The sequence below is a fragment of the Cetorhinus maximus genome, chromosome 26 (genome assembly GCF_964194155.1).
Source record: "Cetorhinus maximus chromosome 26, sCetMax3.hap1.1, whole genome shotgun sequence".
Taxonomy (NCBI): domain Eukaryota; kingdom Metazoa; phylum Chordata; class Chondrichthyes; order Lamniformes; family Cetorhinidae; genus Cetorhinus; species Cetorhinus maximus.
The window spans coordinates 9482446-9501874 of record NC_135904.1 but is presented as its reverse complement, the minus strand read 5'-3'; the positions used below and the strand labels follow the sequence as shown (position 1 = coordinate 9501874).

The 19429-nt window shown below is 42.9% G+C and overlaps 1 protein-coding gene across 2 annotated transcripts in view; it reads left to right on the top strand.

Moving 5' to 3' along the window:
- iqch (IQ motif containing H) overlaps positions 1-2511 on the top strand; it is a 148116-nt gene extending 145605 nt beyond the window's left edge. For both annotated transcript variants that reach the window (XM_078530083.1, XM_078530082.1), the window contains one exon: positions 1124-2511. In XM_078530083.1, the coding sequence (XP_078386209.1) occupies positions 1124-1225 (102 nt within the window). In that variant the 3' untranslated portion in view covers positions 1226-2511. The remainder of the gene's footprint in view (positions 1-1123) is intronic.
- Positions 2512-19429: the final 16918 nt, after the last annotated feature.

Sequence of the window (19429 nt, the reverse complement as noted above, 5' to 3'; positions counted from 1 at the left end):
GTTCCCATGCGTCTGCTGCTCTTGTCCTTCTAGATGGTAGAGGTTGCAGGTTTGGAAGGTGCTGTCAAAGGAGCCTTGACGAGTTACTGCAGTGTATCTTGTATATGATACACACCGCAGACACTGCGTCAGTTGTACAGCATATGATTGTTCAAAGTGGCAGATGGGCTGCTTTGTCCTTGATAGCACCTGCAATTATCTGGAAAGTTCAATCAGAATTGATGTTGCTTTGATTAATCTGGTTTGTGTTTCTCCATAATCATTTGTCAGTGATTGTCAAAAGTAAAGTGCAAACAATATTAGTCTTTGGTATCTAGCACTGAAGCTTTTTCAGGGCTTCAGATACCAAGATTTGCCCGAGGGGAATTTGCCCAGGACATTGCATGGCTACTGGTAGGGAATTGGGTTGGGGGTGGTGGGGTACAGGGGGATTGGTTTAATGTTGTGAGCAGGTTACATACACCATGTGGGATGGGACAGGCTTGTTGGGCTAGCTAGTTTCTTCCTGCCCATTTTCTTTTGTAAGTTGATGTGCTCCTCTTTAGTGATTATCTCTGGAAAATATTTATTTATAATTTTAGTCACTTGATCGTCAGTTTTAACACCGCCACATTTGGTTTTTTTTCAACCATTCTAAAGGTGACCTGGGTATCAGAGAAATATAATTGCCCTTAGCTGCCTGGTTTAGGGAGGGGAAATGTACAGAATAAAGATAGGGAATTGTACTATGATACAGGTTATTTCAACTTTCAGTGCAAGTGAACGTGTGGGATCATTAGTTATGGCCAAGATCAGGACTGGCTGTGATGTACTCAGTAGCCTGAACCTACATGAAGAATGGTCATATGAGCAAGATATAGATACTCTTGGAACTTTACATGTAGCTTTCCACAAGTAGCTGAGTTTTGGATAAGTTGGAACGTATGGAGGGTGAGAAGGAGAACCATTGGAGAAATTAAGGCCAAATTTGATTAAAGTCTAGATAAGGGTTTCAGAATAGTGGGGGGGAAGGAATTATTAACTGGACATTGCACTGCTGAGATTTTTGCTGTGGGATGGTTAAAGATATCCTTTCACATGTACAGTTTAGTAAAGAAACTAAACACTTATGTTCATGTTACAGGCAGCAATCAAAGACATTGAGTTAATCCTTGGAGTTACAATAGTGAACAAGTCCAAAGCTAAAGAAGATAATGCAACCACTGCATTGGAAGCACTGAGCTGAAGATCTTAATTCAGAGAAACTGTAGATATTTTCTAATTTTCAGAATGAACTGTCTAAGTTCCAATGCTAACTTTGACAGCAGGCCAGGATTCTAGTGAGACAACGATTCCAAACAAGGCTGCGTTATTCTTCAATCATTGTTCAAATATGTTGCAGATTGTACCTCTGGAAGCATGGAAAAAGTCCCGGAGCATCTATTTTTACAACAGGATATTCTGAAAATGATAGAAATTAGCTCAAAGTCACAATTAAAATGTTCAAGTTGAGATAAAAAGGATGATTTTTCCATATTGGTGGCATAAATACTTGACGGCTTTCTCTTAATTCTATTTTTCCTCCCTTCTTTAAGTTTCCTGATTGCTCCCCACTGCTATTGGACTGCCATGCACTGTCCGAAAATCAGGCAATCTATTTCCAGGTCTCAGCCTGTGTCACTTTGTAACCAGCCAATAGGAGGTGCAAGAGCAGTCCGAAATGATTCAGTTATGATTAAAAGAGGAAAAGTAATTCTCCTTTCACGTGGGTAAGCCCTTTAGCTATCCAGCTAAGCAGCTAAGTGTTGCTGATAGACTTGCATCTTATTTAATTAGCGTTGCCCATATTGTTACTGAACTTCTTTAGTGTTTCAGTACAATTACTCTATAAATTGGGTGGGGGGGGGCGAAATCACACTTTAATTATTCTTTTTTGCCTGAAAGCATATGAGAAGACCCATTTCTTCCACAGCACAATGTGCTCTGGATAGCTTCTGTAACTAAATTCCTTTTCACGTGAACAGGTCCTTAACATGACTTACAACTCCCTACCTGGAGAACTGTATAGATGTGATGAGGGGTTGCTTCTTAATCTTCAGAAAAGGGAGAGAAGGAATATTCGATAAAAGCTGTACTGAATCAATTTTGTCTTGGGAGGGTTGAATAAATCCTTTCATATGTGCAGTATGGTAAAGAAGCTCAATGTTAATGTTCATGTTACAGGCGGCGATTAAAGACATTGAGGTAATTCTTGTAATTATGATAATGAACAAATCCAACAATGATAAATATAACTCACTGAAATATTCACCATAAACCAGCCATTTAGTAACACAATTTTTAAGATTGTTTTGGAATGATTTTTGTAACTTTTTGTTTTATTGTGGTACAAGAATACTTTGCCCCTGCACATCTATTCTGCTACACACTTTTCAGATGTAAAGGTGACAGAAGGAATATGCAGAGATAACATTGAGATTCAGCTCTCAAAAAGTACTGTATCACTTCATTAAAGTCATTTTTTCAATTGGTTGCATGCGTAGTGATCTTTTATCCCACTTTTATAAATGAATAGACTGATTATCAGGACTTAAATATTATTTTCTTTAGTCCTCTTTTCAACTGGTGTTGTCCCGTGCTGATGTTCATGGTGAGTTACAGAATAGATTTATTATGCCCTATAAGCACAATGTAAAATAACAAGGGAAGTGTTTACATCTTGACAGCCTTTTCCCAAATAATGTAAAGCTGTCTGCTACAAAGGTGCGATTATCTAAATTGGGCTGTCCCTTTAAGGTCACAAGCTGTATTCCCAGTGTTGAAGTGTTTACACATTTAAATACATTTTTGATTAGAGGCTAATTGCTGAGGAAAGTTTAACTCTAGTTTAGCAGCTGCTTGTAAATATCCAGCTCCTCCCCTTTAGGCAGGTCATGAAAGACATCAGAAAACAGCAGGTATTGACTGCTTCTTTCATAATACTTTTAAAAGTACAATCATGATTTATCGTTGTTTGATGAATATGATGTTTGAGCCACCCAGGTGCAAGTGTAATGCAGACTTTGCATGTGTGACTCTTTCAAATGTTAAACATTGAAGCTGACAGATGTGCAAGGCAAAGAGCACTTAGATGGATGTGTTTGGGAATAGACTGATTATCTTTCTCTGGAACTTGGATTCCTTCTGGGTATAAACATTACAGGCACTTTTGCATTATGACTTGGTGCAGCCCAGATCCTGGAAGAATCACATGGAAATTGCCTGCTCCTGCTGGTCTCCCATTTTTACATTTGAAGCCGGTCACCAGTCTCCCACTGGCTGGTTGGATATTTCCAACGGCAGATCCAGAGACCCACAGAAAGCAGGTATGCACTACCATGGAAACAAGGTACATCAGGCATTTCAGGGCATGCTATCATCTGCGTTCCAGGAGCTATTGCAGTAATTTAAAAACACCTTAAAACCAGGAGCCCTGTAAAATTATACACAGTGTGCCCTTTTTTAATAGCAATTGTGACTTAATTTCTGGTCTTATTCCTGTGAACTAAAAGGTGCAATGGCAGAGGATGGTTTATTTTTAAACTTATGTTTCCTCTTTCTTTTAATTTACTCATTTAGTTTTATTTCTTTCCCCTTCCACTGCTGAAGATACAGCCCCTTGCTTTAGTGTATTTCCTCAGACTCTCAGCAGCTCCTTCCAATACAAAAATAAAAATACCTGGAAAAACTCAGCAGGTCTGACAGCATCTGCGGAGAGGGGTACAGTTAACGTTTCGAGTCCGTATGACTCTTCAACAGAACTAAGGAAAAATAGAAGAGAGGTGAAATATAAGCTGGTTTAAGGGGGGGTCGGACAAGTAGAGTTGGATAGAGGGTCAGTGATAGGTGGAGATTGCCAAAAGATGTCATAGACAAAAGGACAAAGAGGTGTTGACGGTGGTGATATTAGCTAAATAATGTACTAATATGTGACATTAAGGGTAGAAAACAGGATGAGCAAGGTACAGATAGCCCTAGTGGGGGTGGGGTGGGGGGAAGGGATCAAAATAGGCTAAAAAGTGGAGATAAAACACTGGATGGAAATACATTTAAAAATAATGGAAATAGGTGGGAAAAGAAAAATCTATATAAATTATTGGAAAAAAGGGGATCAGAAAGGGGATGGGGATGGAGGAGAGAGTTCATGATCTAAAGTTGTTGAACTCAATATTCAGTCCGGAAGGCTGTAAAGTGCCTAGTCGGAAGATGAGGTGCTGTTCCTCCAGTTTGCGTTGAGCTTCACTGGAACATTGCAGCAGGCCAAGAATGGACATGTGGGCATGAGAGCAGGGTGGAGTGTTGAAATGGCAAGCGACAGGGAGGTCTGGGTCATGCTTGCAGACAGACCGAAGGTGTTCCACAAAGCGGTCACCCAGTCTGCGTTTGGTCTCTCCAATATAGAGGATACCGCATTGGGAGCAGCGAATGCAATAGATTAAATTGAGGGAAGTGCAAGTGAAATGCTGCTTCACTTGAAAGGAGTGTTTGGGCCCTTGGACGGTGAGGAGGGGGGAAGTAAAGGGGCAAGTTTTGCACCTTCTGCGGTTGCATGGGAAGGTGCCGTGGGAGGGGGTTGAGGTGTAGGGGGTGATGGAGGAGTGGACCAGGGTGTCCCGGAGGGAACGATCCCTGCGGAATGCCGCCGGGGGGGGTAAAGGGAAGGTGTGTTTGGTGGTGGCATCATGCTGGAGTTGGCGGAAATGGCGGAGGATGATCCTTTGAATGCGGAGGCTGGTGGGGTGATAAGTGAGGACAAGGGGGACCCTGTCATGGTTCTGGGAGGGAGAGGAAGGTGTGAGGGCGGATGCGCGGGAGATGGGCCGGACACGGTTGAGGGCCCTGTCAACCACCATGGGTGGAAAACCTCGGTTAAGGAAGAAGGAAGACATGTCAGAGGAACTGTTTTTGAAAGTGGCATCATCCTTCCAATACCTTGTTCAAATGGCCATTCTTATGAGCTTAGACAGTGAGTCATTCAAGAGCCATGATGGACTAGTCCTGTCCTTATGCAGCATTCATCCTAGGAGTTAGATAATGATTGGGCCCAGGAATGACTAATCTTTCCCCCCAACCCCACAATCCTAGTTCAGCATTACAGCCAGTTGCAGGGCCTGTAATGTGACACTTGGCAAAACTGGTGGCAAAAGTTAAATAAAAACCAGAAAATGTCCTTTAAAATATTGTCTGTGCTTCCACAGAATATTACCACAATATGAATGCTCAACATTTGGAGGTTCTTCCCTAAATACTTTGTAATCCCTCAAGGCTATATTTATCTGTCCTTGAATACCCACTATTCAACTCTTGTGCCCTGCACAGCCAACATCCTCAAACCCCAGCAGTAGAGGAAACAGAGTCTCCTGTTTATTTGCTGGCTATTTGTTCAACTCAATATATGATTAGCTAGCTCCTTTTTGAAGGGGGTTAATTGACCTAACCTTTGCGGCTCTTGCTGAGAATCTGTTTACTGAGAAAATTATACCAGCTAATTAACATATTTTGAGAGTAGACCCAACAGTAGCATCACCAAATGTAAGAATATCTGCTCAGTACTGCCCTGGCTTGAATATATTCCATCTGTCTTATTAACATATTTCACAATAGATGTCTTTCACAAAATATTAATTATTCATCTGATTACAATATTCCACAAACACAACCCTTTACCAAACCTTAGACTAGACAGTCAATTACCATTTGCACAATGACTGCCTTCTTCTCCACTGTAGTTTTATTTATGTAATTATAACAGGGAGGAAACACAGCTGATCCTGTTTGGACCAGTGTGTAATATCTTCAAATGCCCAGCCGAATGTCTCTGTCAACCTTTACTCATGCTCCAGCCCACACTGTGTCAATGTGGCCTCAAGGTTATGTTAAAGATGCAACCAACCCTCCCCCTCACACTTCATTGTCAAGAAGCACCTTGGCAGCCAATTTGTGTGTGTATATATATATATATATATACATACATACATATACATGCTCACATACCCCATGCAGCATGCTTTCTATTTTCAATTTTACCATTTTCAGTGGTAGTGGTTCTTAAACTTGCACTTAGAGAAGATAAACCCTCTATATTACACCATAAGAACTATGTCACATACCCTAAGAGTACTATGCACAAAAGGACTGGAATGTTTTGTGGATACCAGGAGCATTATTACCATTTTGTTTTATACATTTCCTTTTCTATGGTTTAGAACTCTTATTAGTTGAGCCTCAGTATTTAAAAATGAGCAGATTAAGAAAATGGGTCTTCCGTTGATAGCACTGGGGCAATCCAATGCATCCTTAATGGTCTTCAGAAAAATGCATAGCAAAAAAAAAAATTAAAGATTTCCATTTATATTCTGCTGGATATCTCAAAATGCTTTACAGCCAATGAAGTACTTTTGAAGCATAGTCACTGCTGTAATGAAGAAACGAGGCAGCCAATTTACATACAGCAAGCTCCCAAAAACATAATCAGTTTGTGATGTTGACTGAGGAATAATTATTGGCATAATACCAAGAATAACTCCCTGCTCTTCCTCAAAATAATACTGTGGGATCTTTTATGTCCACCTGAGAGAGCAGAGGGGTCTCGTTTTAATGTCTCATCTAAGAAACCATACCCTCGGTATTGCTCTGGAGTGTCAGTCTTGAATGTTTTGTGCTGAAGTCCTGGAGTGGAACTTAAACCCACAACCTTCTGACACAGAGGCAAGAGTGCTACCAACTGAGCTACAGTTATCACTAAGGGCTGGATTTTCACAGAGTTGAGAAGAGCTTTAAAAAATATGGAAGTCCATTTCCAACAGATCCAATTTATCTGGCTGGGGGATGTGGCTGTGTCCTCAGCATGAAAACACAGAAGAGAAACCCGAACTCAGCAGGGCCATTTGAACCTAGTGTTGAGCGCAAACAGACCCCAATTTGGTTGTTGCAAGGGCCTTATCCTGCCATTTGGAAGTCACAAATTGATGGGGTAGACATAAGTGTTCTTGAAGGGCAGATGAAGTCTGTTTAAGTGTCATAATCGGAAATTTTTTAAATGTCCCACTCTTTAGCATTTAAAAAAAAAACTGGGCTGCAGCTGTTAGTGAGAGTTAAACCTTCTGCTGGACTGCATTGATTGAGAGGCCATCTGGTGTAGATTAGAAAAAAAATTAGCATCTCTTTGCATAGTTTCAATAGAGCTCTGTTGACATTTCCCCACAGGCTGTTGTTATGTCATTATGGATGTTTGGCTGAGTTCCAAAACCTACAATTATCTCAGCAGGGGGTTCTGTGCTCTCAGTTTGACTGAAAGTTTAAAGAGGCAAATAAAGGATTAGCTGTCTTTGATGTGGGGTCTGATAGAAGTTTGTTAGTTGCTCCAAGAGATTAGCAACTTGAGAAGATATAAAAACTTTGAATGGATTCCAAGAATGGGAGTTTTTTTTTCACTTTAAGTGTGTATAGGTAAGCGCTGTATTAGATTGTTAGACGTTTCTTTTTTAATCACCACATGGCTCCTGAGATCTGCCCATGATGGATACTGGGTGAGTGGCTGTGGAGGTGGCATGTGTGGTATGAAGGAACTTGGGGGTTGGGTGGGTGGGGGCATGAGTTGGCATGGCAGCTATAAGGATGCATTGGGGTTGGTGGGGGGCATTGGTTGGCATTGAGTTGACATGGAGGGTATGATGGACCAAGGGGGGTGGGTGGGAGGTGAGGGATAAAGGGCCTAACAGCCTGCAAAACAGCTGGGACAAAGCCCCAGAGAATCAAGGTGCATCTTCTAACCAACCTACCTTGGCATCCACCCACCCCAATGGCCACCTATGACCTGTTTCTAGAGTTAGCAAGACCAATTCTATCCCACCCCTCCTCCTCTGCGAAAATTCCATGCATCAGGACACACTTTGCCAAAGTAGGCTTGCTGAGTCAGGAAGTTTTCTGACTCGAGCTATCTGCCTCGGTAGTGAAAAGCTGGCCATAGGTTTTATTGTAATACGTGGGTTTCTGCCTAGCTGAATGGAGGGCTCACAGGTCTAAGCTAGCTCTACCTGGCAACAATGTGTGTGCTAGCTCCACTCAACAAGTTCCTAATATTAAGAGAAAGCCTGACAACATTTAGTAGCGATATAAATGCAATTTGCTGTTGACATTCAAACATGACAGCATTGAACTGGAGTTATAACATTCAGAGTAAAATACAAGCAGTGCAGTACTTTCTTCTGAAAGTAGGTACCAACTTGTTGTAGTATAAGTGGCCCATAAGGAAAATGCGATATGCATAAGTGCCTTAGTGTCACAATTGTCTTCTGTTGGTATAATTGTGCCTTGTATGCTTTTACATTATTTGTTAGAAGCAGTCCGCCTATGACTCTATTAATTGGATTTTCCTTTTAAAATATGGAAACACAGTGCATTATCTGGACATTTGGATGCTGACCTGGAGTTCTTTTAAAAAAGGTCACAGGTTTGCCTTGGAACTGTCCATAATCATGTCATTTCCAAGAAATCACCTGACCAGCATGGTAGAGGAAGAGCTGTTTAGTTGATTTGAACTGCAATCACTTTAATTGATGGGGGGGAGGGGGATAAGAACTGGTAAAGGCACAGGCAAGTGATTTATTGGAAATCACATGGCAGAGACAAGCTTTAAGTTTTGAACTTGCTATTTTGTGAATTAAGTCTTGTGGGGAATAAGCTGAGCAGGAAGTCTACCCTAACTTACTCTCTGCCTTGGCTGAAATTCTGTGTGTGGTTATAAGCCTGTAGCCAGAGAATCCTCATCTGAGTGTAACTTGTCTGCATTTTGGATCTGCAATGCTGAGACGGGCTCCTCCACGCCGAAGCTCCATTGGTGAAAACTTCCAGACATCTACCAAGACCAGGAGCTCATCTTCATGAGGGAGCGCCAGATCAACAGCGTTGAGGTCCTGCAAATTTATCCTTTATTTTTACAACGCCTATCCTCTAAATCCCATTTCTGCAGAGAGACCCTATCTGTTTACCCTTGGTTTGTTTGTACGTGCGCACACTTCCAGAGTACAATTGTGTGTTAACCAGTTCTTGCAACTATTTTTTAAGAAGTTTTATAATAAATCAATCATTCTGAGTTTATTGAAAGAAGCCTGGTTAAAGTCTATTTTATTCTGGGTCTAACAGTAACAAAGGTAAATAATTGGCCATTTTGGTGAGTGAATTAAACTTTTAAACTAACAGTCCGACCTGCAGGGTAGTGGGGGCTAGATGAACTGTGTACTCCTCCCATCCCAGTCATAACAATATGTAGGGTTTCCACTTTGCTGACATTATGATAAGGAATGATGTCTGCATTTCTCGATCTCCAATGATGATGTTAACAGAGAAAGGGCTCTACACTGTTGTAAGGCGTTGGGCATAGTTCGGTAGATCTTATTAAGGTATTTGTAGTCTTAGGCAGTTCAACAATAAGTATTTATTAATTACTAGAAACTATATACATAGGTACAGTAAAGGTCCAAGTAAGGAGTTGTCTCCATGCTTGTTTCTACACATGGCTCTGTCCAACACTACACTGACTCCTAGGTGCAGCTCATATGTTCTCTTACATAACTGTGTGGGCAGTTCTGTATTCAGTCCCATGTTAACCCTTTATATGCTAGACCCCTACACTACACCTGCCCCCAAGTCTTTATCCAATGCATTTACAAGTTATCCTAGTTTACCCCATGTATTGCATCATTACTACTACCCCATCTCCCACCACCACCACCCCCCCTATGAGTACATAGGTTCAGGTGATCTGGAGACCTTATAACCCTTCCATGTTTGGTTCTCACTACTGTCAGAGGAGCGGTAGGCCCTGTCGCTACAGGTAAGCTTTGTTGAATTGGAGGTTGTTCTGGCATCTGGGTATCATCCTCAATTCTCTCCACTGTACAGTGGAAAGGACCCTTTGAGGGATGAAGGGGAGGCTCCTCCTGTTTCTCCTGACTACCCTTTGGGATGCCGATCAGATATGATCCTGATTGGTCATCGCCTTTCCGGATGATAGTGCCCACTTTCTCAAAGTCTTAAATCCAGACCTTGTCGTACTTTTGTAGTTGTGGCAGGTGTCTGGTGCAGTACCTTTTGTTGTAGATGGAAGCCTACTTCTGCCTGTAGGGCTGCTCTCTGTCTTGGATGTCTTGGCAATCCTTGGCTACCAACACTGGTATTAGTTTCTTCAGCAGGATTGGGAGTTACGTGTGAAGACTTTTGCCCATCGGGAGTTCGGTTGGGGCTAAGCTGCATTGTAATGGGGTGGACCTATAAGTTTTTACCTTTTAGGAGGGCTTTTATGTTGCGGTCCCTCTTTCGGCCTCCCCGTTTGACTGTGTGTATCTTGGGGAGCTGGTATGGTGGTGGAAGCCTGATGTGATGGTAAATTGGGTGAAGTACTTGTTTGAAAATTGTGGGCCGCTATCAGACACAATCTCATCGGGTTGCTGTGGCTCATAACCAACTCATTCAGTGCTTTAACCACTGCATTTGTGGTCGTCGTGTACAGTTACTTCAACTCAAACCATCTGGAAAAGTAACCCACCGCAATAAGGAACAATTTATTGTTGGATGTCAAATAACTTGATGTCCAGCCTCTCCCATGGCCTGGTAGGGAACTGTGACAAGATAAGGCCCTCACACTTGGCTTTGCCACTTTGGCCCTGCTTGCACAGCATACACACCTGACAGTTCGCTATTGTGTCCTCAATTACCCTGGAAATGCCTGGCCACCAGACAGAGGATTGGGTCCACGCCCTGTACTTAGTGATGCCCATATCTTTGGAGGATCTCCAGCTGAAGGGAGACTGGGATGACCAGCCACTCACTGTAGACCAGGAGGTCATCAATGATAGTAAAGTGTTTTTGTTGTTCGGACCAATCTTTCATGGTACCACTGCTCGGTCCCTGTAGTGGCCACCCTTGCTGGCAGTAACGGCGGATGCAGGCACACTCTTCATCTTGCATTTGTTCCTGCCAAATCTGTTGGAGTTTATTTGCGGTTGCCTTCAAGTGTCTCCTTGTCAATTGGGAGTATTCTTCAAGCTCCTTAATTAGATTGCTGTCCTGTTTTGTTAGAAGGTCCACTGTGCCCCTGGAAAGTGTGTTTGCCATTGTCTGGCTCTTTCCCTGAATGTATACTGTCTCGTATGCAAACCTCATGAGGCCTAGGTGTATTCTCTGGATTCTGGGAGGCATCTTTGCCAGCTCCTTCTCATCTAGCAATGAGGCCAGTGGCTCATGGTCTGTTTCAATTGTGGCCTTTGGGCCCATCATGCAGTCTGAAAATTTCTTGCATGCCCACATGACTGCAAGGGCTTCCTTTTCAATGATAGCGTACCTCGTCTCTGTGTCCGACAGTCCTCTGGAAGCACAGTACACCAGTCAGCAGCTTCCATCCAGTTGCTCTTGAAATTGGACCGTTCCGATGAAGCATCTGCTGCTTTGGTGGTGGGCAGGGGTGGGTCATATTGGCCAGAATGTCAGCTGAGAGCAGCATTGCTTTAATGTGAGTGAATGCTTGCTCTTGATGCGAGTCTCAACACCATGCCTGGTCTTTCTTAAGTAGATGTCTCAAAGGCTCTGTGACCTATGCCAGATTTGGTAAGCATTTTGCCAACTGGTTCACCATCCCCAGGAATCTCTGGAGGTCTGGAATTGAGAATGGGATTGGGAACTCACTAATAGCTTTTGTTTTCTATGGATCCACAGTGATGCCTTTATTGCTGAAGATGTGTGCCAGGAACCGAATTGATGTCTTGGAACTTGCATTTCTATTCAGCATCAGGCCTGCTTCCTGCAGGCGGTCTTAGACAGCTGTGAGGTTTTTGTCATGTTCCTCCACTGTTATGCCATGAACCAAAACATTGTCCATAAAGCAGTTGACACCCTGTAGGCCTTGCAAAATGGTCGACATTGTACATTGAAATATTTCCGGCGCTAGGCTGATTCCAAACAGCAGGTGGTTGAAGCAGAATCTGCCAAAGAGGTAATGAACGTGGTCAGCAACCCTTTGTCTAGGGGAAGTTGCCAAAAGCTGCTGTTAGCGTCGAGTTTTGAAAGCACTGTAGTCTTGGAGAGTTTAGTCAGGCCTTCATCCACTGAGGTGTATTTCTCTGGCTATAGCTTTATTGAGCTATGTCAAGGCACCGCAAATGCGGATGAACATTCTGGCCCACTATGACCCATCCCTGCCAACCACAATAGCAACAGATGCTTCAACCGCAGGCCTTGGAGCGGTCCTATTTCAAGAACAACTGGATGGAGGCTGCCGACTGGTGTACTTTGCTTCCAGAGGACTGTCGGACACAGAGACAAGATACGGTATCACCATTCAGTTTTGGAACTGGGATCATTCCAGAACACCACATAGTTGGTTGTGTGACTGGGGAGATGACCCCCACACCCCCCCACCCCACCCCCCCATCCCAGGTGGGCCCCCCCACCCCCGTGTTTGTCATCTCATCCAGCTGCTGCTAAACTTGTTTCATGAATGGGCAGGGAATCTTTCGTGGCATGTACAGGCACACAGGTTTAACATTCTCCCTCAGTGTGACCTTGTATGTGTTCTTCAGTCATCCCAATCCTGCAAAGAGCTTTGGGAACTCCTTTTTATACTTGCAGCCAGGCCTTTTGGGTTGACCTTGTCAATTTTTTGTAAAAGGTTAAGGTCGACGCAGGCTTTTCAGCTGAGCAGTAAACAGTTCTGTTTGAGGGCCACAAACAGGGTCTCTCGAATTCTTTTGTCTTTGTACTAGAGTGTCACCTGCAGAATACCTTTCACCGGGAGGTTGATGCCTCCTGCGCCGTGCAGGTGTATTGTGGATGGCATCAACTGTCCGGTCACCAGCCATGGTTCTCTGTCCAGTAGGCCCACAACGCCTGCTCCCGGTGTCCAATTTAAAGTTTGTGAGACAGCCATTAACTGAAATGTCTGCATTCTGGAACAAAAATCCAGGATCTTTGACCTTACCCAAGAAGCATGGTTGTGCACTGTCTCAACCTCACGAACCCTCATGGGAATCTTCTATGCGATTTGATGTTTTGGCTTTGCATAAATTCCTGAAGCATCCTATTCGGTTGCACTGAAAGTTTTGGGCTGAAATCGGCAAACATTGATTTTGCCTGTGGGGGCGCTTTGCCCCACTGCGCTGGCATGGTCACTCTACTGGACAGTTAGGGTATTGCTTCCCTTGGCCTGGACCCTCCCTGTTTCTGTGCTGTTTCATTAACTGGACAGTGGGGTTTATTTTGTACCACGGGTTTGCACCAACCTTAATATGGATCTGTGCTGCAAACAGATTTCAGATCGCCTGACAATCTGGATGGCTTTCTCAAAGGTTAGATCATCCTACATTTGAAGCATGTCATCACTCCTCCAACTATTCTATTCCTGATTAGCTCAGATTTCAGGTCACCGCCATCACAGCCTTCAGCCATTCTGTACAGCTCATTAACAAAGGAGTCGACAGGTTCTCCTGGCTGCTTGACACGTTTATTAAATGTAGCCTTTTCAAGGATTCTGAGGTTAAAATAAGTGTCAAATGATTTTAAAACTTCATCAAATTTTGCAGATGATTCCTTGATTCCTCGTCTATTATATTGTCGGCTACCAGGCCTACCGAATAAAGCAGTGTGTTAACTTGTTCAGCTTCTGTCTTTTTATCCAGATCTGAAGCAATCGTGTATCTAAGGAACCTCCTTCTCTAAAGTCCCCAATTTTGTGATTGATCTGGGCCTTGGATAAGTCCAAATTAATCTGGAAGAGCGAATTTCTGATCCATGGTTAAATCCTAAATTGTAGGTTCAGCTTTAAGAGGTTTCCAAAAATCCAAGATGGCGCCGCCATACACTTCCTCACAAAGGGTTTTCCTGCACTTGCCAGTTTTGGCAGGCTCCCACCGTAATGTTGTTCATGATCTCAGCGTTTAAATTTTTTCAACAATGGCTGCCTTGATCAACTGGTTGGAGTCTTCCCCCCCTTTTGGAAGTGACAAATCCCAGCTTTTGCTGGGTTTTTAAAGCTGCCTACTCAGTCATGATTAATTTTTAACTAATTATTTATTTTTTCTTTGTTTGGAGTAAGCTTGGCATCATGTGTTCAGGAACCGACTCAGGAATCGGTATTCTCGGACTGCGATTTGAACGGCAATTTCTGATGACTGCAATGTTTAACTTTTCTCCAGACGTGCAGTCGAGGAATTTTAAATTTTTAGCTCACCTCTTCTGACTCTGCACACTCTAGGTATTGAAGCTGGACTTCCATAGGATTCAATGGAGTCTTCTGCTGCAGTGAGGAATTTAATTTCTGCCTTCAGCTTCCAAGCCTTTCTTTGGAGTTATTCTCTGGCGATTTCCTTCCGTGCATTCGCTTCTTGAGCTTTTCTTCAGGTCACTGTCAACAGTGACAGCGGGGTTTACCATTGACCAGAAACTGATCTGGACCTGCCATATAAATGCTGTGGCTACAAGAGCAGGTCAGAGGCTAGGAACCCTCCGGCGAGTAACTCATTTCCTGAATCCCCAAAGCCTGTCCATCATCTGCAAGGCACAAGTCAGGAGTGGGATGGAATACTCTCCATTTGCCTGGATGAGTGCAGCTCCAATAACACTCCAATAGCACAGCTCAACACCATCCAGGACAAAGCAGCCTGATTGATTGCCACCTCACCCACAAACATTCACTCCCTCTTCCACCGACGCACAGTAGCAGCAGTGTGTACCATCTACAGGGTGCCCTTCAGGAACTCACCAAGGTTCCTTAGACAGCACCTTCCAAACCCACGACCACTACCATCTAGAAGGACAAGGGCAGCAGACACATGGGAACACCACCACCTGGACGTTCCCCTCCAAGCCACACACCATCCTGACTTGGAAATATATTCCTTCACTGTCGCTGGGTCAAAATCCAGGAACTACCCCCTCACCCCACACCCCACCCCGCCACCACCACAATAGCACTGTGGGTGTACCTACACCACATGGACTGCAGCAGTTCAAGAACACAGCTCACCACCACCTTCTCAAGGACAGTTAAGGATGGGCAATGAATGCTGTCCTAGCCAGTGATGCCCATATCCCATGAATGAATATTTAAAAAATGCTTCTTCAATTTTTCCTTCAGTTTTCCAGGATTTTAATTTACCTCTGCAGTCTCTGCGAGGTTTTAAGTTGTTCCATTTGCTGCCACCATGTTGTAAGGTGTTGGGAATAGCTTGGTAGGTCTTATTAAGGTAATCAAGGTAAGTATTTATTAACTACTAGAAACTATATACATTGATACAGTAAAGATCCAAGCTAGGAGCTGTCTCTGTCCTTGCTTCTACACCTGGCTCAGTCCAACACTACACTGACCCCTAGGTATGGGTCATGCATTCTGTTGTATCACTGTTTGGGTGGTACTGTACTTAGTGCCACATGGACCCTTTATGTGCCAGACCCTTATACCACATACACATAATGGCTGTTTCTGACAAGCAGTTTTAAAGTCTGAATATTCAAAGCAGCGTTGACTGACAAGCTTGTAGAGATTGTTATAATGTTCAGGATTACTCAGCAATTCAAATGAACACAGCTCCCCTACAACAACAAATTACTGAGTGGTTCACTCAACAAATGAACGCTTTTCCCTGAACGGACCATTCTAATTACCTCAACTTTATTGTATGTTCCTTCACAGGAATTTGTCTGGAGGTCTAGGACTTTCAATTAGTGCCATATCATGGTCACAAGCATAGACACCACTCTGCAAAAACGAATAACAAAAATGTCATTTGTGTTAAAAATATTAATATTAAAATTGGTGTTATATTCTAGCCAGTTGAGCGTTTAGTGTTTTTCAGAATTAGACTTGTTATTATTTCAATCAGAAGTTTGAGCTTCCATCATTTTTGCAACAAGTTAAACATATTTAAAAATTCAATGGCTTTGCATTGCATTGTATTCAATAATGCCTCCATGAAATAAGATGTCTTTTGGTTCACACAACCCATAACTATTGGCATTACAAAACTTGCTAAGATGCTTGGAGGACAGATGCATCAGATCTAGAGTTGCCAACTCTGGTTGAATGTGCCCCTGGAGGTTTCATCATATGATCTCCTGCCTCCACACTCGGCCAATCTAAACTTGAACGTTGAAATAGTTTCATCCTCAGCTGTTAACCCTGAAAGCAAATTCTACAGCTTCATAACTTTGTAGCCCCCAACAGTATTTACAATAGAAAAGCTCAGTTTCACTTCAAGATTGTGATTCTAACCTAACTATCTGAGGTGGATTATAGCATTACTAACTTTGAGGCAGTGACAGAGTATCACATAGTCTGAAAGACCAGTAACATGGTGAATCACTCATTTGCTTTTCATGGCATCTGGTTTGTCTTCCATTGAAACTAACCTCACTGTCTCAGTGCCAGCTTGATGTGAAAGGATAGAGTCATAAAATGAATCAGAATAGAAAGAGGCCATTGGGCCCATCTTGTCATGATGGCAAAACTAAAACCAAGACCTGTGATGCCCAGAGATATTTGAAGAAGGAAGTCTTCTGAGGGACACAGGTGAAAAGGAGAGGGATGCAAGTAGTGATAAGGGTATGCTATGAATACCACTGGCCCATGTTATGGCACAGCAGATGGTAAATACTGAGTTGTTCAAATCCCAGAGGGAAACCTGAAACAACTGCCACAACTTATTTGCAATTTGTATAAATTTCGAGATGTGTGCCTTGAATTCAGTAGTAATAAGACACGCAAGTCTTATAGGTTTTTACAAAACTAGATTAAATATTTATTAATAAGAGAAATAATTTTAAATACATAGATCTACACATTACTACTATGATAACTTCTAAAACCCCTACTTGATCTGACTCCCAGTTACACTTTCGTTAAGGCAACAATAAGACACATAGATTTTAAAAGACCCAGGCAAAGAAACATGATAAAAGCAAAATACTGCGGATGCTGGAAATCTAGAACAAAAACAAAAATACCTGGAAAAACTCAGCAGGTCTGACAGCATCTGTGGAGAGGGATACAGTTGACGTTTCAAGTCCGTATGACCCTACGTATGATCCGTAAGAAACATGATAGCCTGACAATTCAATTCAAAATGAGTCTTAACTTCAGTCCTTTGTAGACAGCTGCTTGATGTATAGATGTTGAAGTCTTTTCACATTTGTTAGATCTCAGAATGCCTACCCCTACACACAGCCTTTGCTCCTTTATACATATTTTCCCCTTTGAATGCAAATTCCCATTGTTTCACTATGTCTTTGGACTTTATCTTCCTGATAATAAAAACCTCTCATAGCACTAAGTTTTACCAGTAACCTTTGGGAAAAATAAACACACTGTTTCTAAACTTCACCTGGCAAGGTAACACATTTCACCCCTCCTTTGAAAACAATCTAGTCTTTTAAAAATGCAAATGTCCTTTTACCTTACATTCTAAACTTTCCTCATGTTTACATCAAAGCCTTCAGACCAGCTACCTTTAATCCAGTTAAGTCACACACACACACACACATCCCACTATTACTCTATTTTACAATAAATTCCAATAACATTATGGAAATGATTGTATCTTCCTGACACCCATGTCAATGTTACAGCCCAAGGCTGCACTCACTGAGCGACACCTCTGACAATGACCCTCTCCCAGCAAGTGACTTCACACAATCACAAAATATTGATTGTAGAAAAGTTTCCAAAATTAAATGTGTGTATTTCAGCATCACCTTCACCCTGCTATGAGACACTATTATTTGGAAAAGACCATATTGACACAAAAACTGGATTACACAAAGCATATGCAAGATGCAACTATCTTGAAAGTCTGTGCTGGGTAAGTGCCAGTTATCTCAATTAGAGTACTAAGTGACTGACAGTTGGCAAGGTGCTACAAAACCTTGATGCAGGAGTTCAGTGTCCAGAGAAAATCAAGAGTTAGTTGTAGCAGCAGCCCATGCAGCTCAGATTCATAAATGCAAAATACTGCGGATGCTGGAAATTTGAAACAAAAACTGAAAATGCTGGAAAAACTCAGCAGGTCTAACAACATCTGTGGATAGAGAAACAGAGTTAATATTTCGAGTCTGTATGACTCTTCGTCAGAGCTAAAGAGAAGAAAAATGTGATTAAATTTATACTGTTTAAGGGGGGTGGAGCTGGTGAAGCTGGATAGAAGGCCAGCGATAGGTGGGGGCAAAGGAGAGATTGACAAAGATGTCATGAACAAAAGGATAAAGGGATTGTTAATGGTAGTGGTAAGAGCTAAAGGAGGTGCTGATAGTGGCATTAAGGTAAGGAAGCAGAATGTGATAATAGCAGGACAAGGGTAAGCACTCTGAGAAGAATAACATGAACAAGTGACAGATGGTCCTTGTGGGTGTGGGGTGGGGTGAGGGGACGGTGGTGGGGAAAAAGATCGAAAATAGCATAAAAGGTGGGGATGAAACAATGAATAAATGACTAAAAATGAAAATAAATAAAAATAAAAATGAGTGGATAAAAAATTAAAAAATAATAAAAAAGAATATTGAAAAAGGGGTGAGGATAGAGGAGGGAGTTCATGATCTGAAGCTGTTGAACTCAATGTTAAGTCCAGAAGGCTGTAAAGTGCCTAATCAGAAGACGAGGTGCTCTTCCTCCAGTTTGCGTTGAGCTTCACTGGAGCATTGCAGCAGGCCAAGGACAGACATGTGGGCATGAGAGCAGGATGGTGTGTTGAAATGGCAAGCGACAGGAAGGTCTGGGTCATGCTTGCAGACAGACCAGAGGTGTTCTGCAAAGCGGTCACCCAGTCTGCATTTGGTCTCTCCCAGGTCCAACCCACACTTTGTTATCAAACCTGCCAAGGGTGGTGCTGTTGTTTTCTGGCATAGTGACCTCTACCTCGGAGAGGCTGAGCGCCAACTCTCAGACACTTCCTCCTACCTCCCCCTGGACCATGACCCCACCACCAAACATCAAGCCATCGTTTCTAGGACTGTCACTGACCTCATCTCCTCTGGAGATCTTCCGTCCACAGCTTCCAACCTCATAGTCTCCCAAATCCAGACAGCCCGCTTCTACCTCCTCCCCAGAATCGACAAACAGGACTGTCCTGGTAGACCAATTGTGTCAGCCTCTTCCTGCCCCACGGAACTAATTTCTTCTAATCTTGACTCCATTCTCTCTCCCCTTGTCCAGTCTCTTCCCACCTACATCCGCGATTCCTCTGATGCCCTACGTCATATCAACAATTTCCAGTTCCCTTGCCCAACCGCCTCCTCTTCACCATGGACATCCAATCCCTCTACACCTCCAACTGATGGTCTGAGGGCTCTCCGCTTCTTCCTTGAACAGAGGCCCGAACAATCCCCATCCACCATCAGTCTCCTCCGTCTGGCTGAACTTGTTCTCTCACTG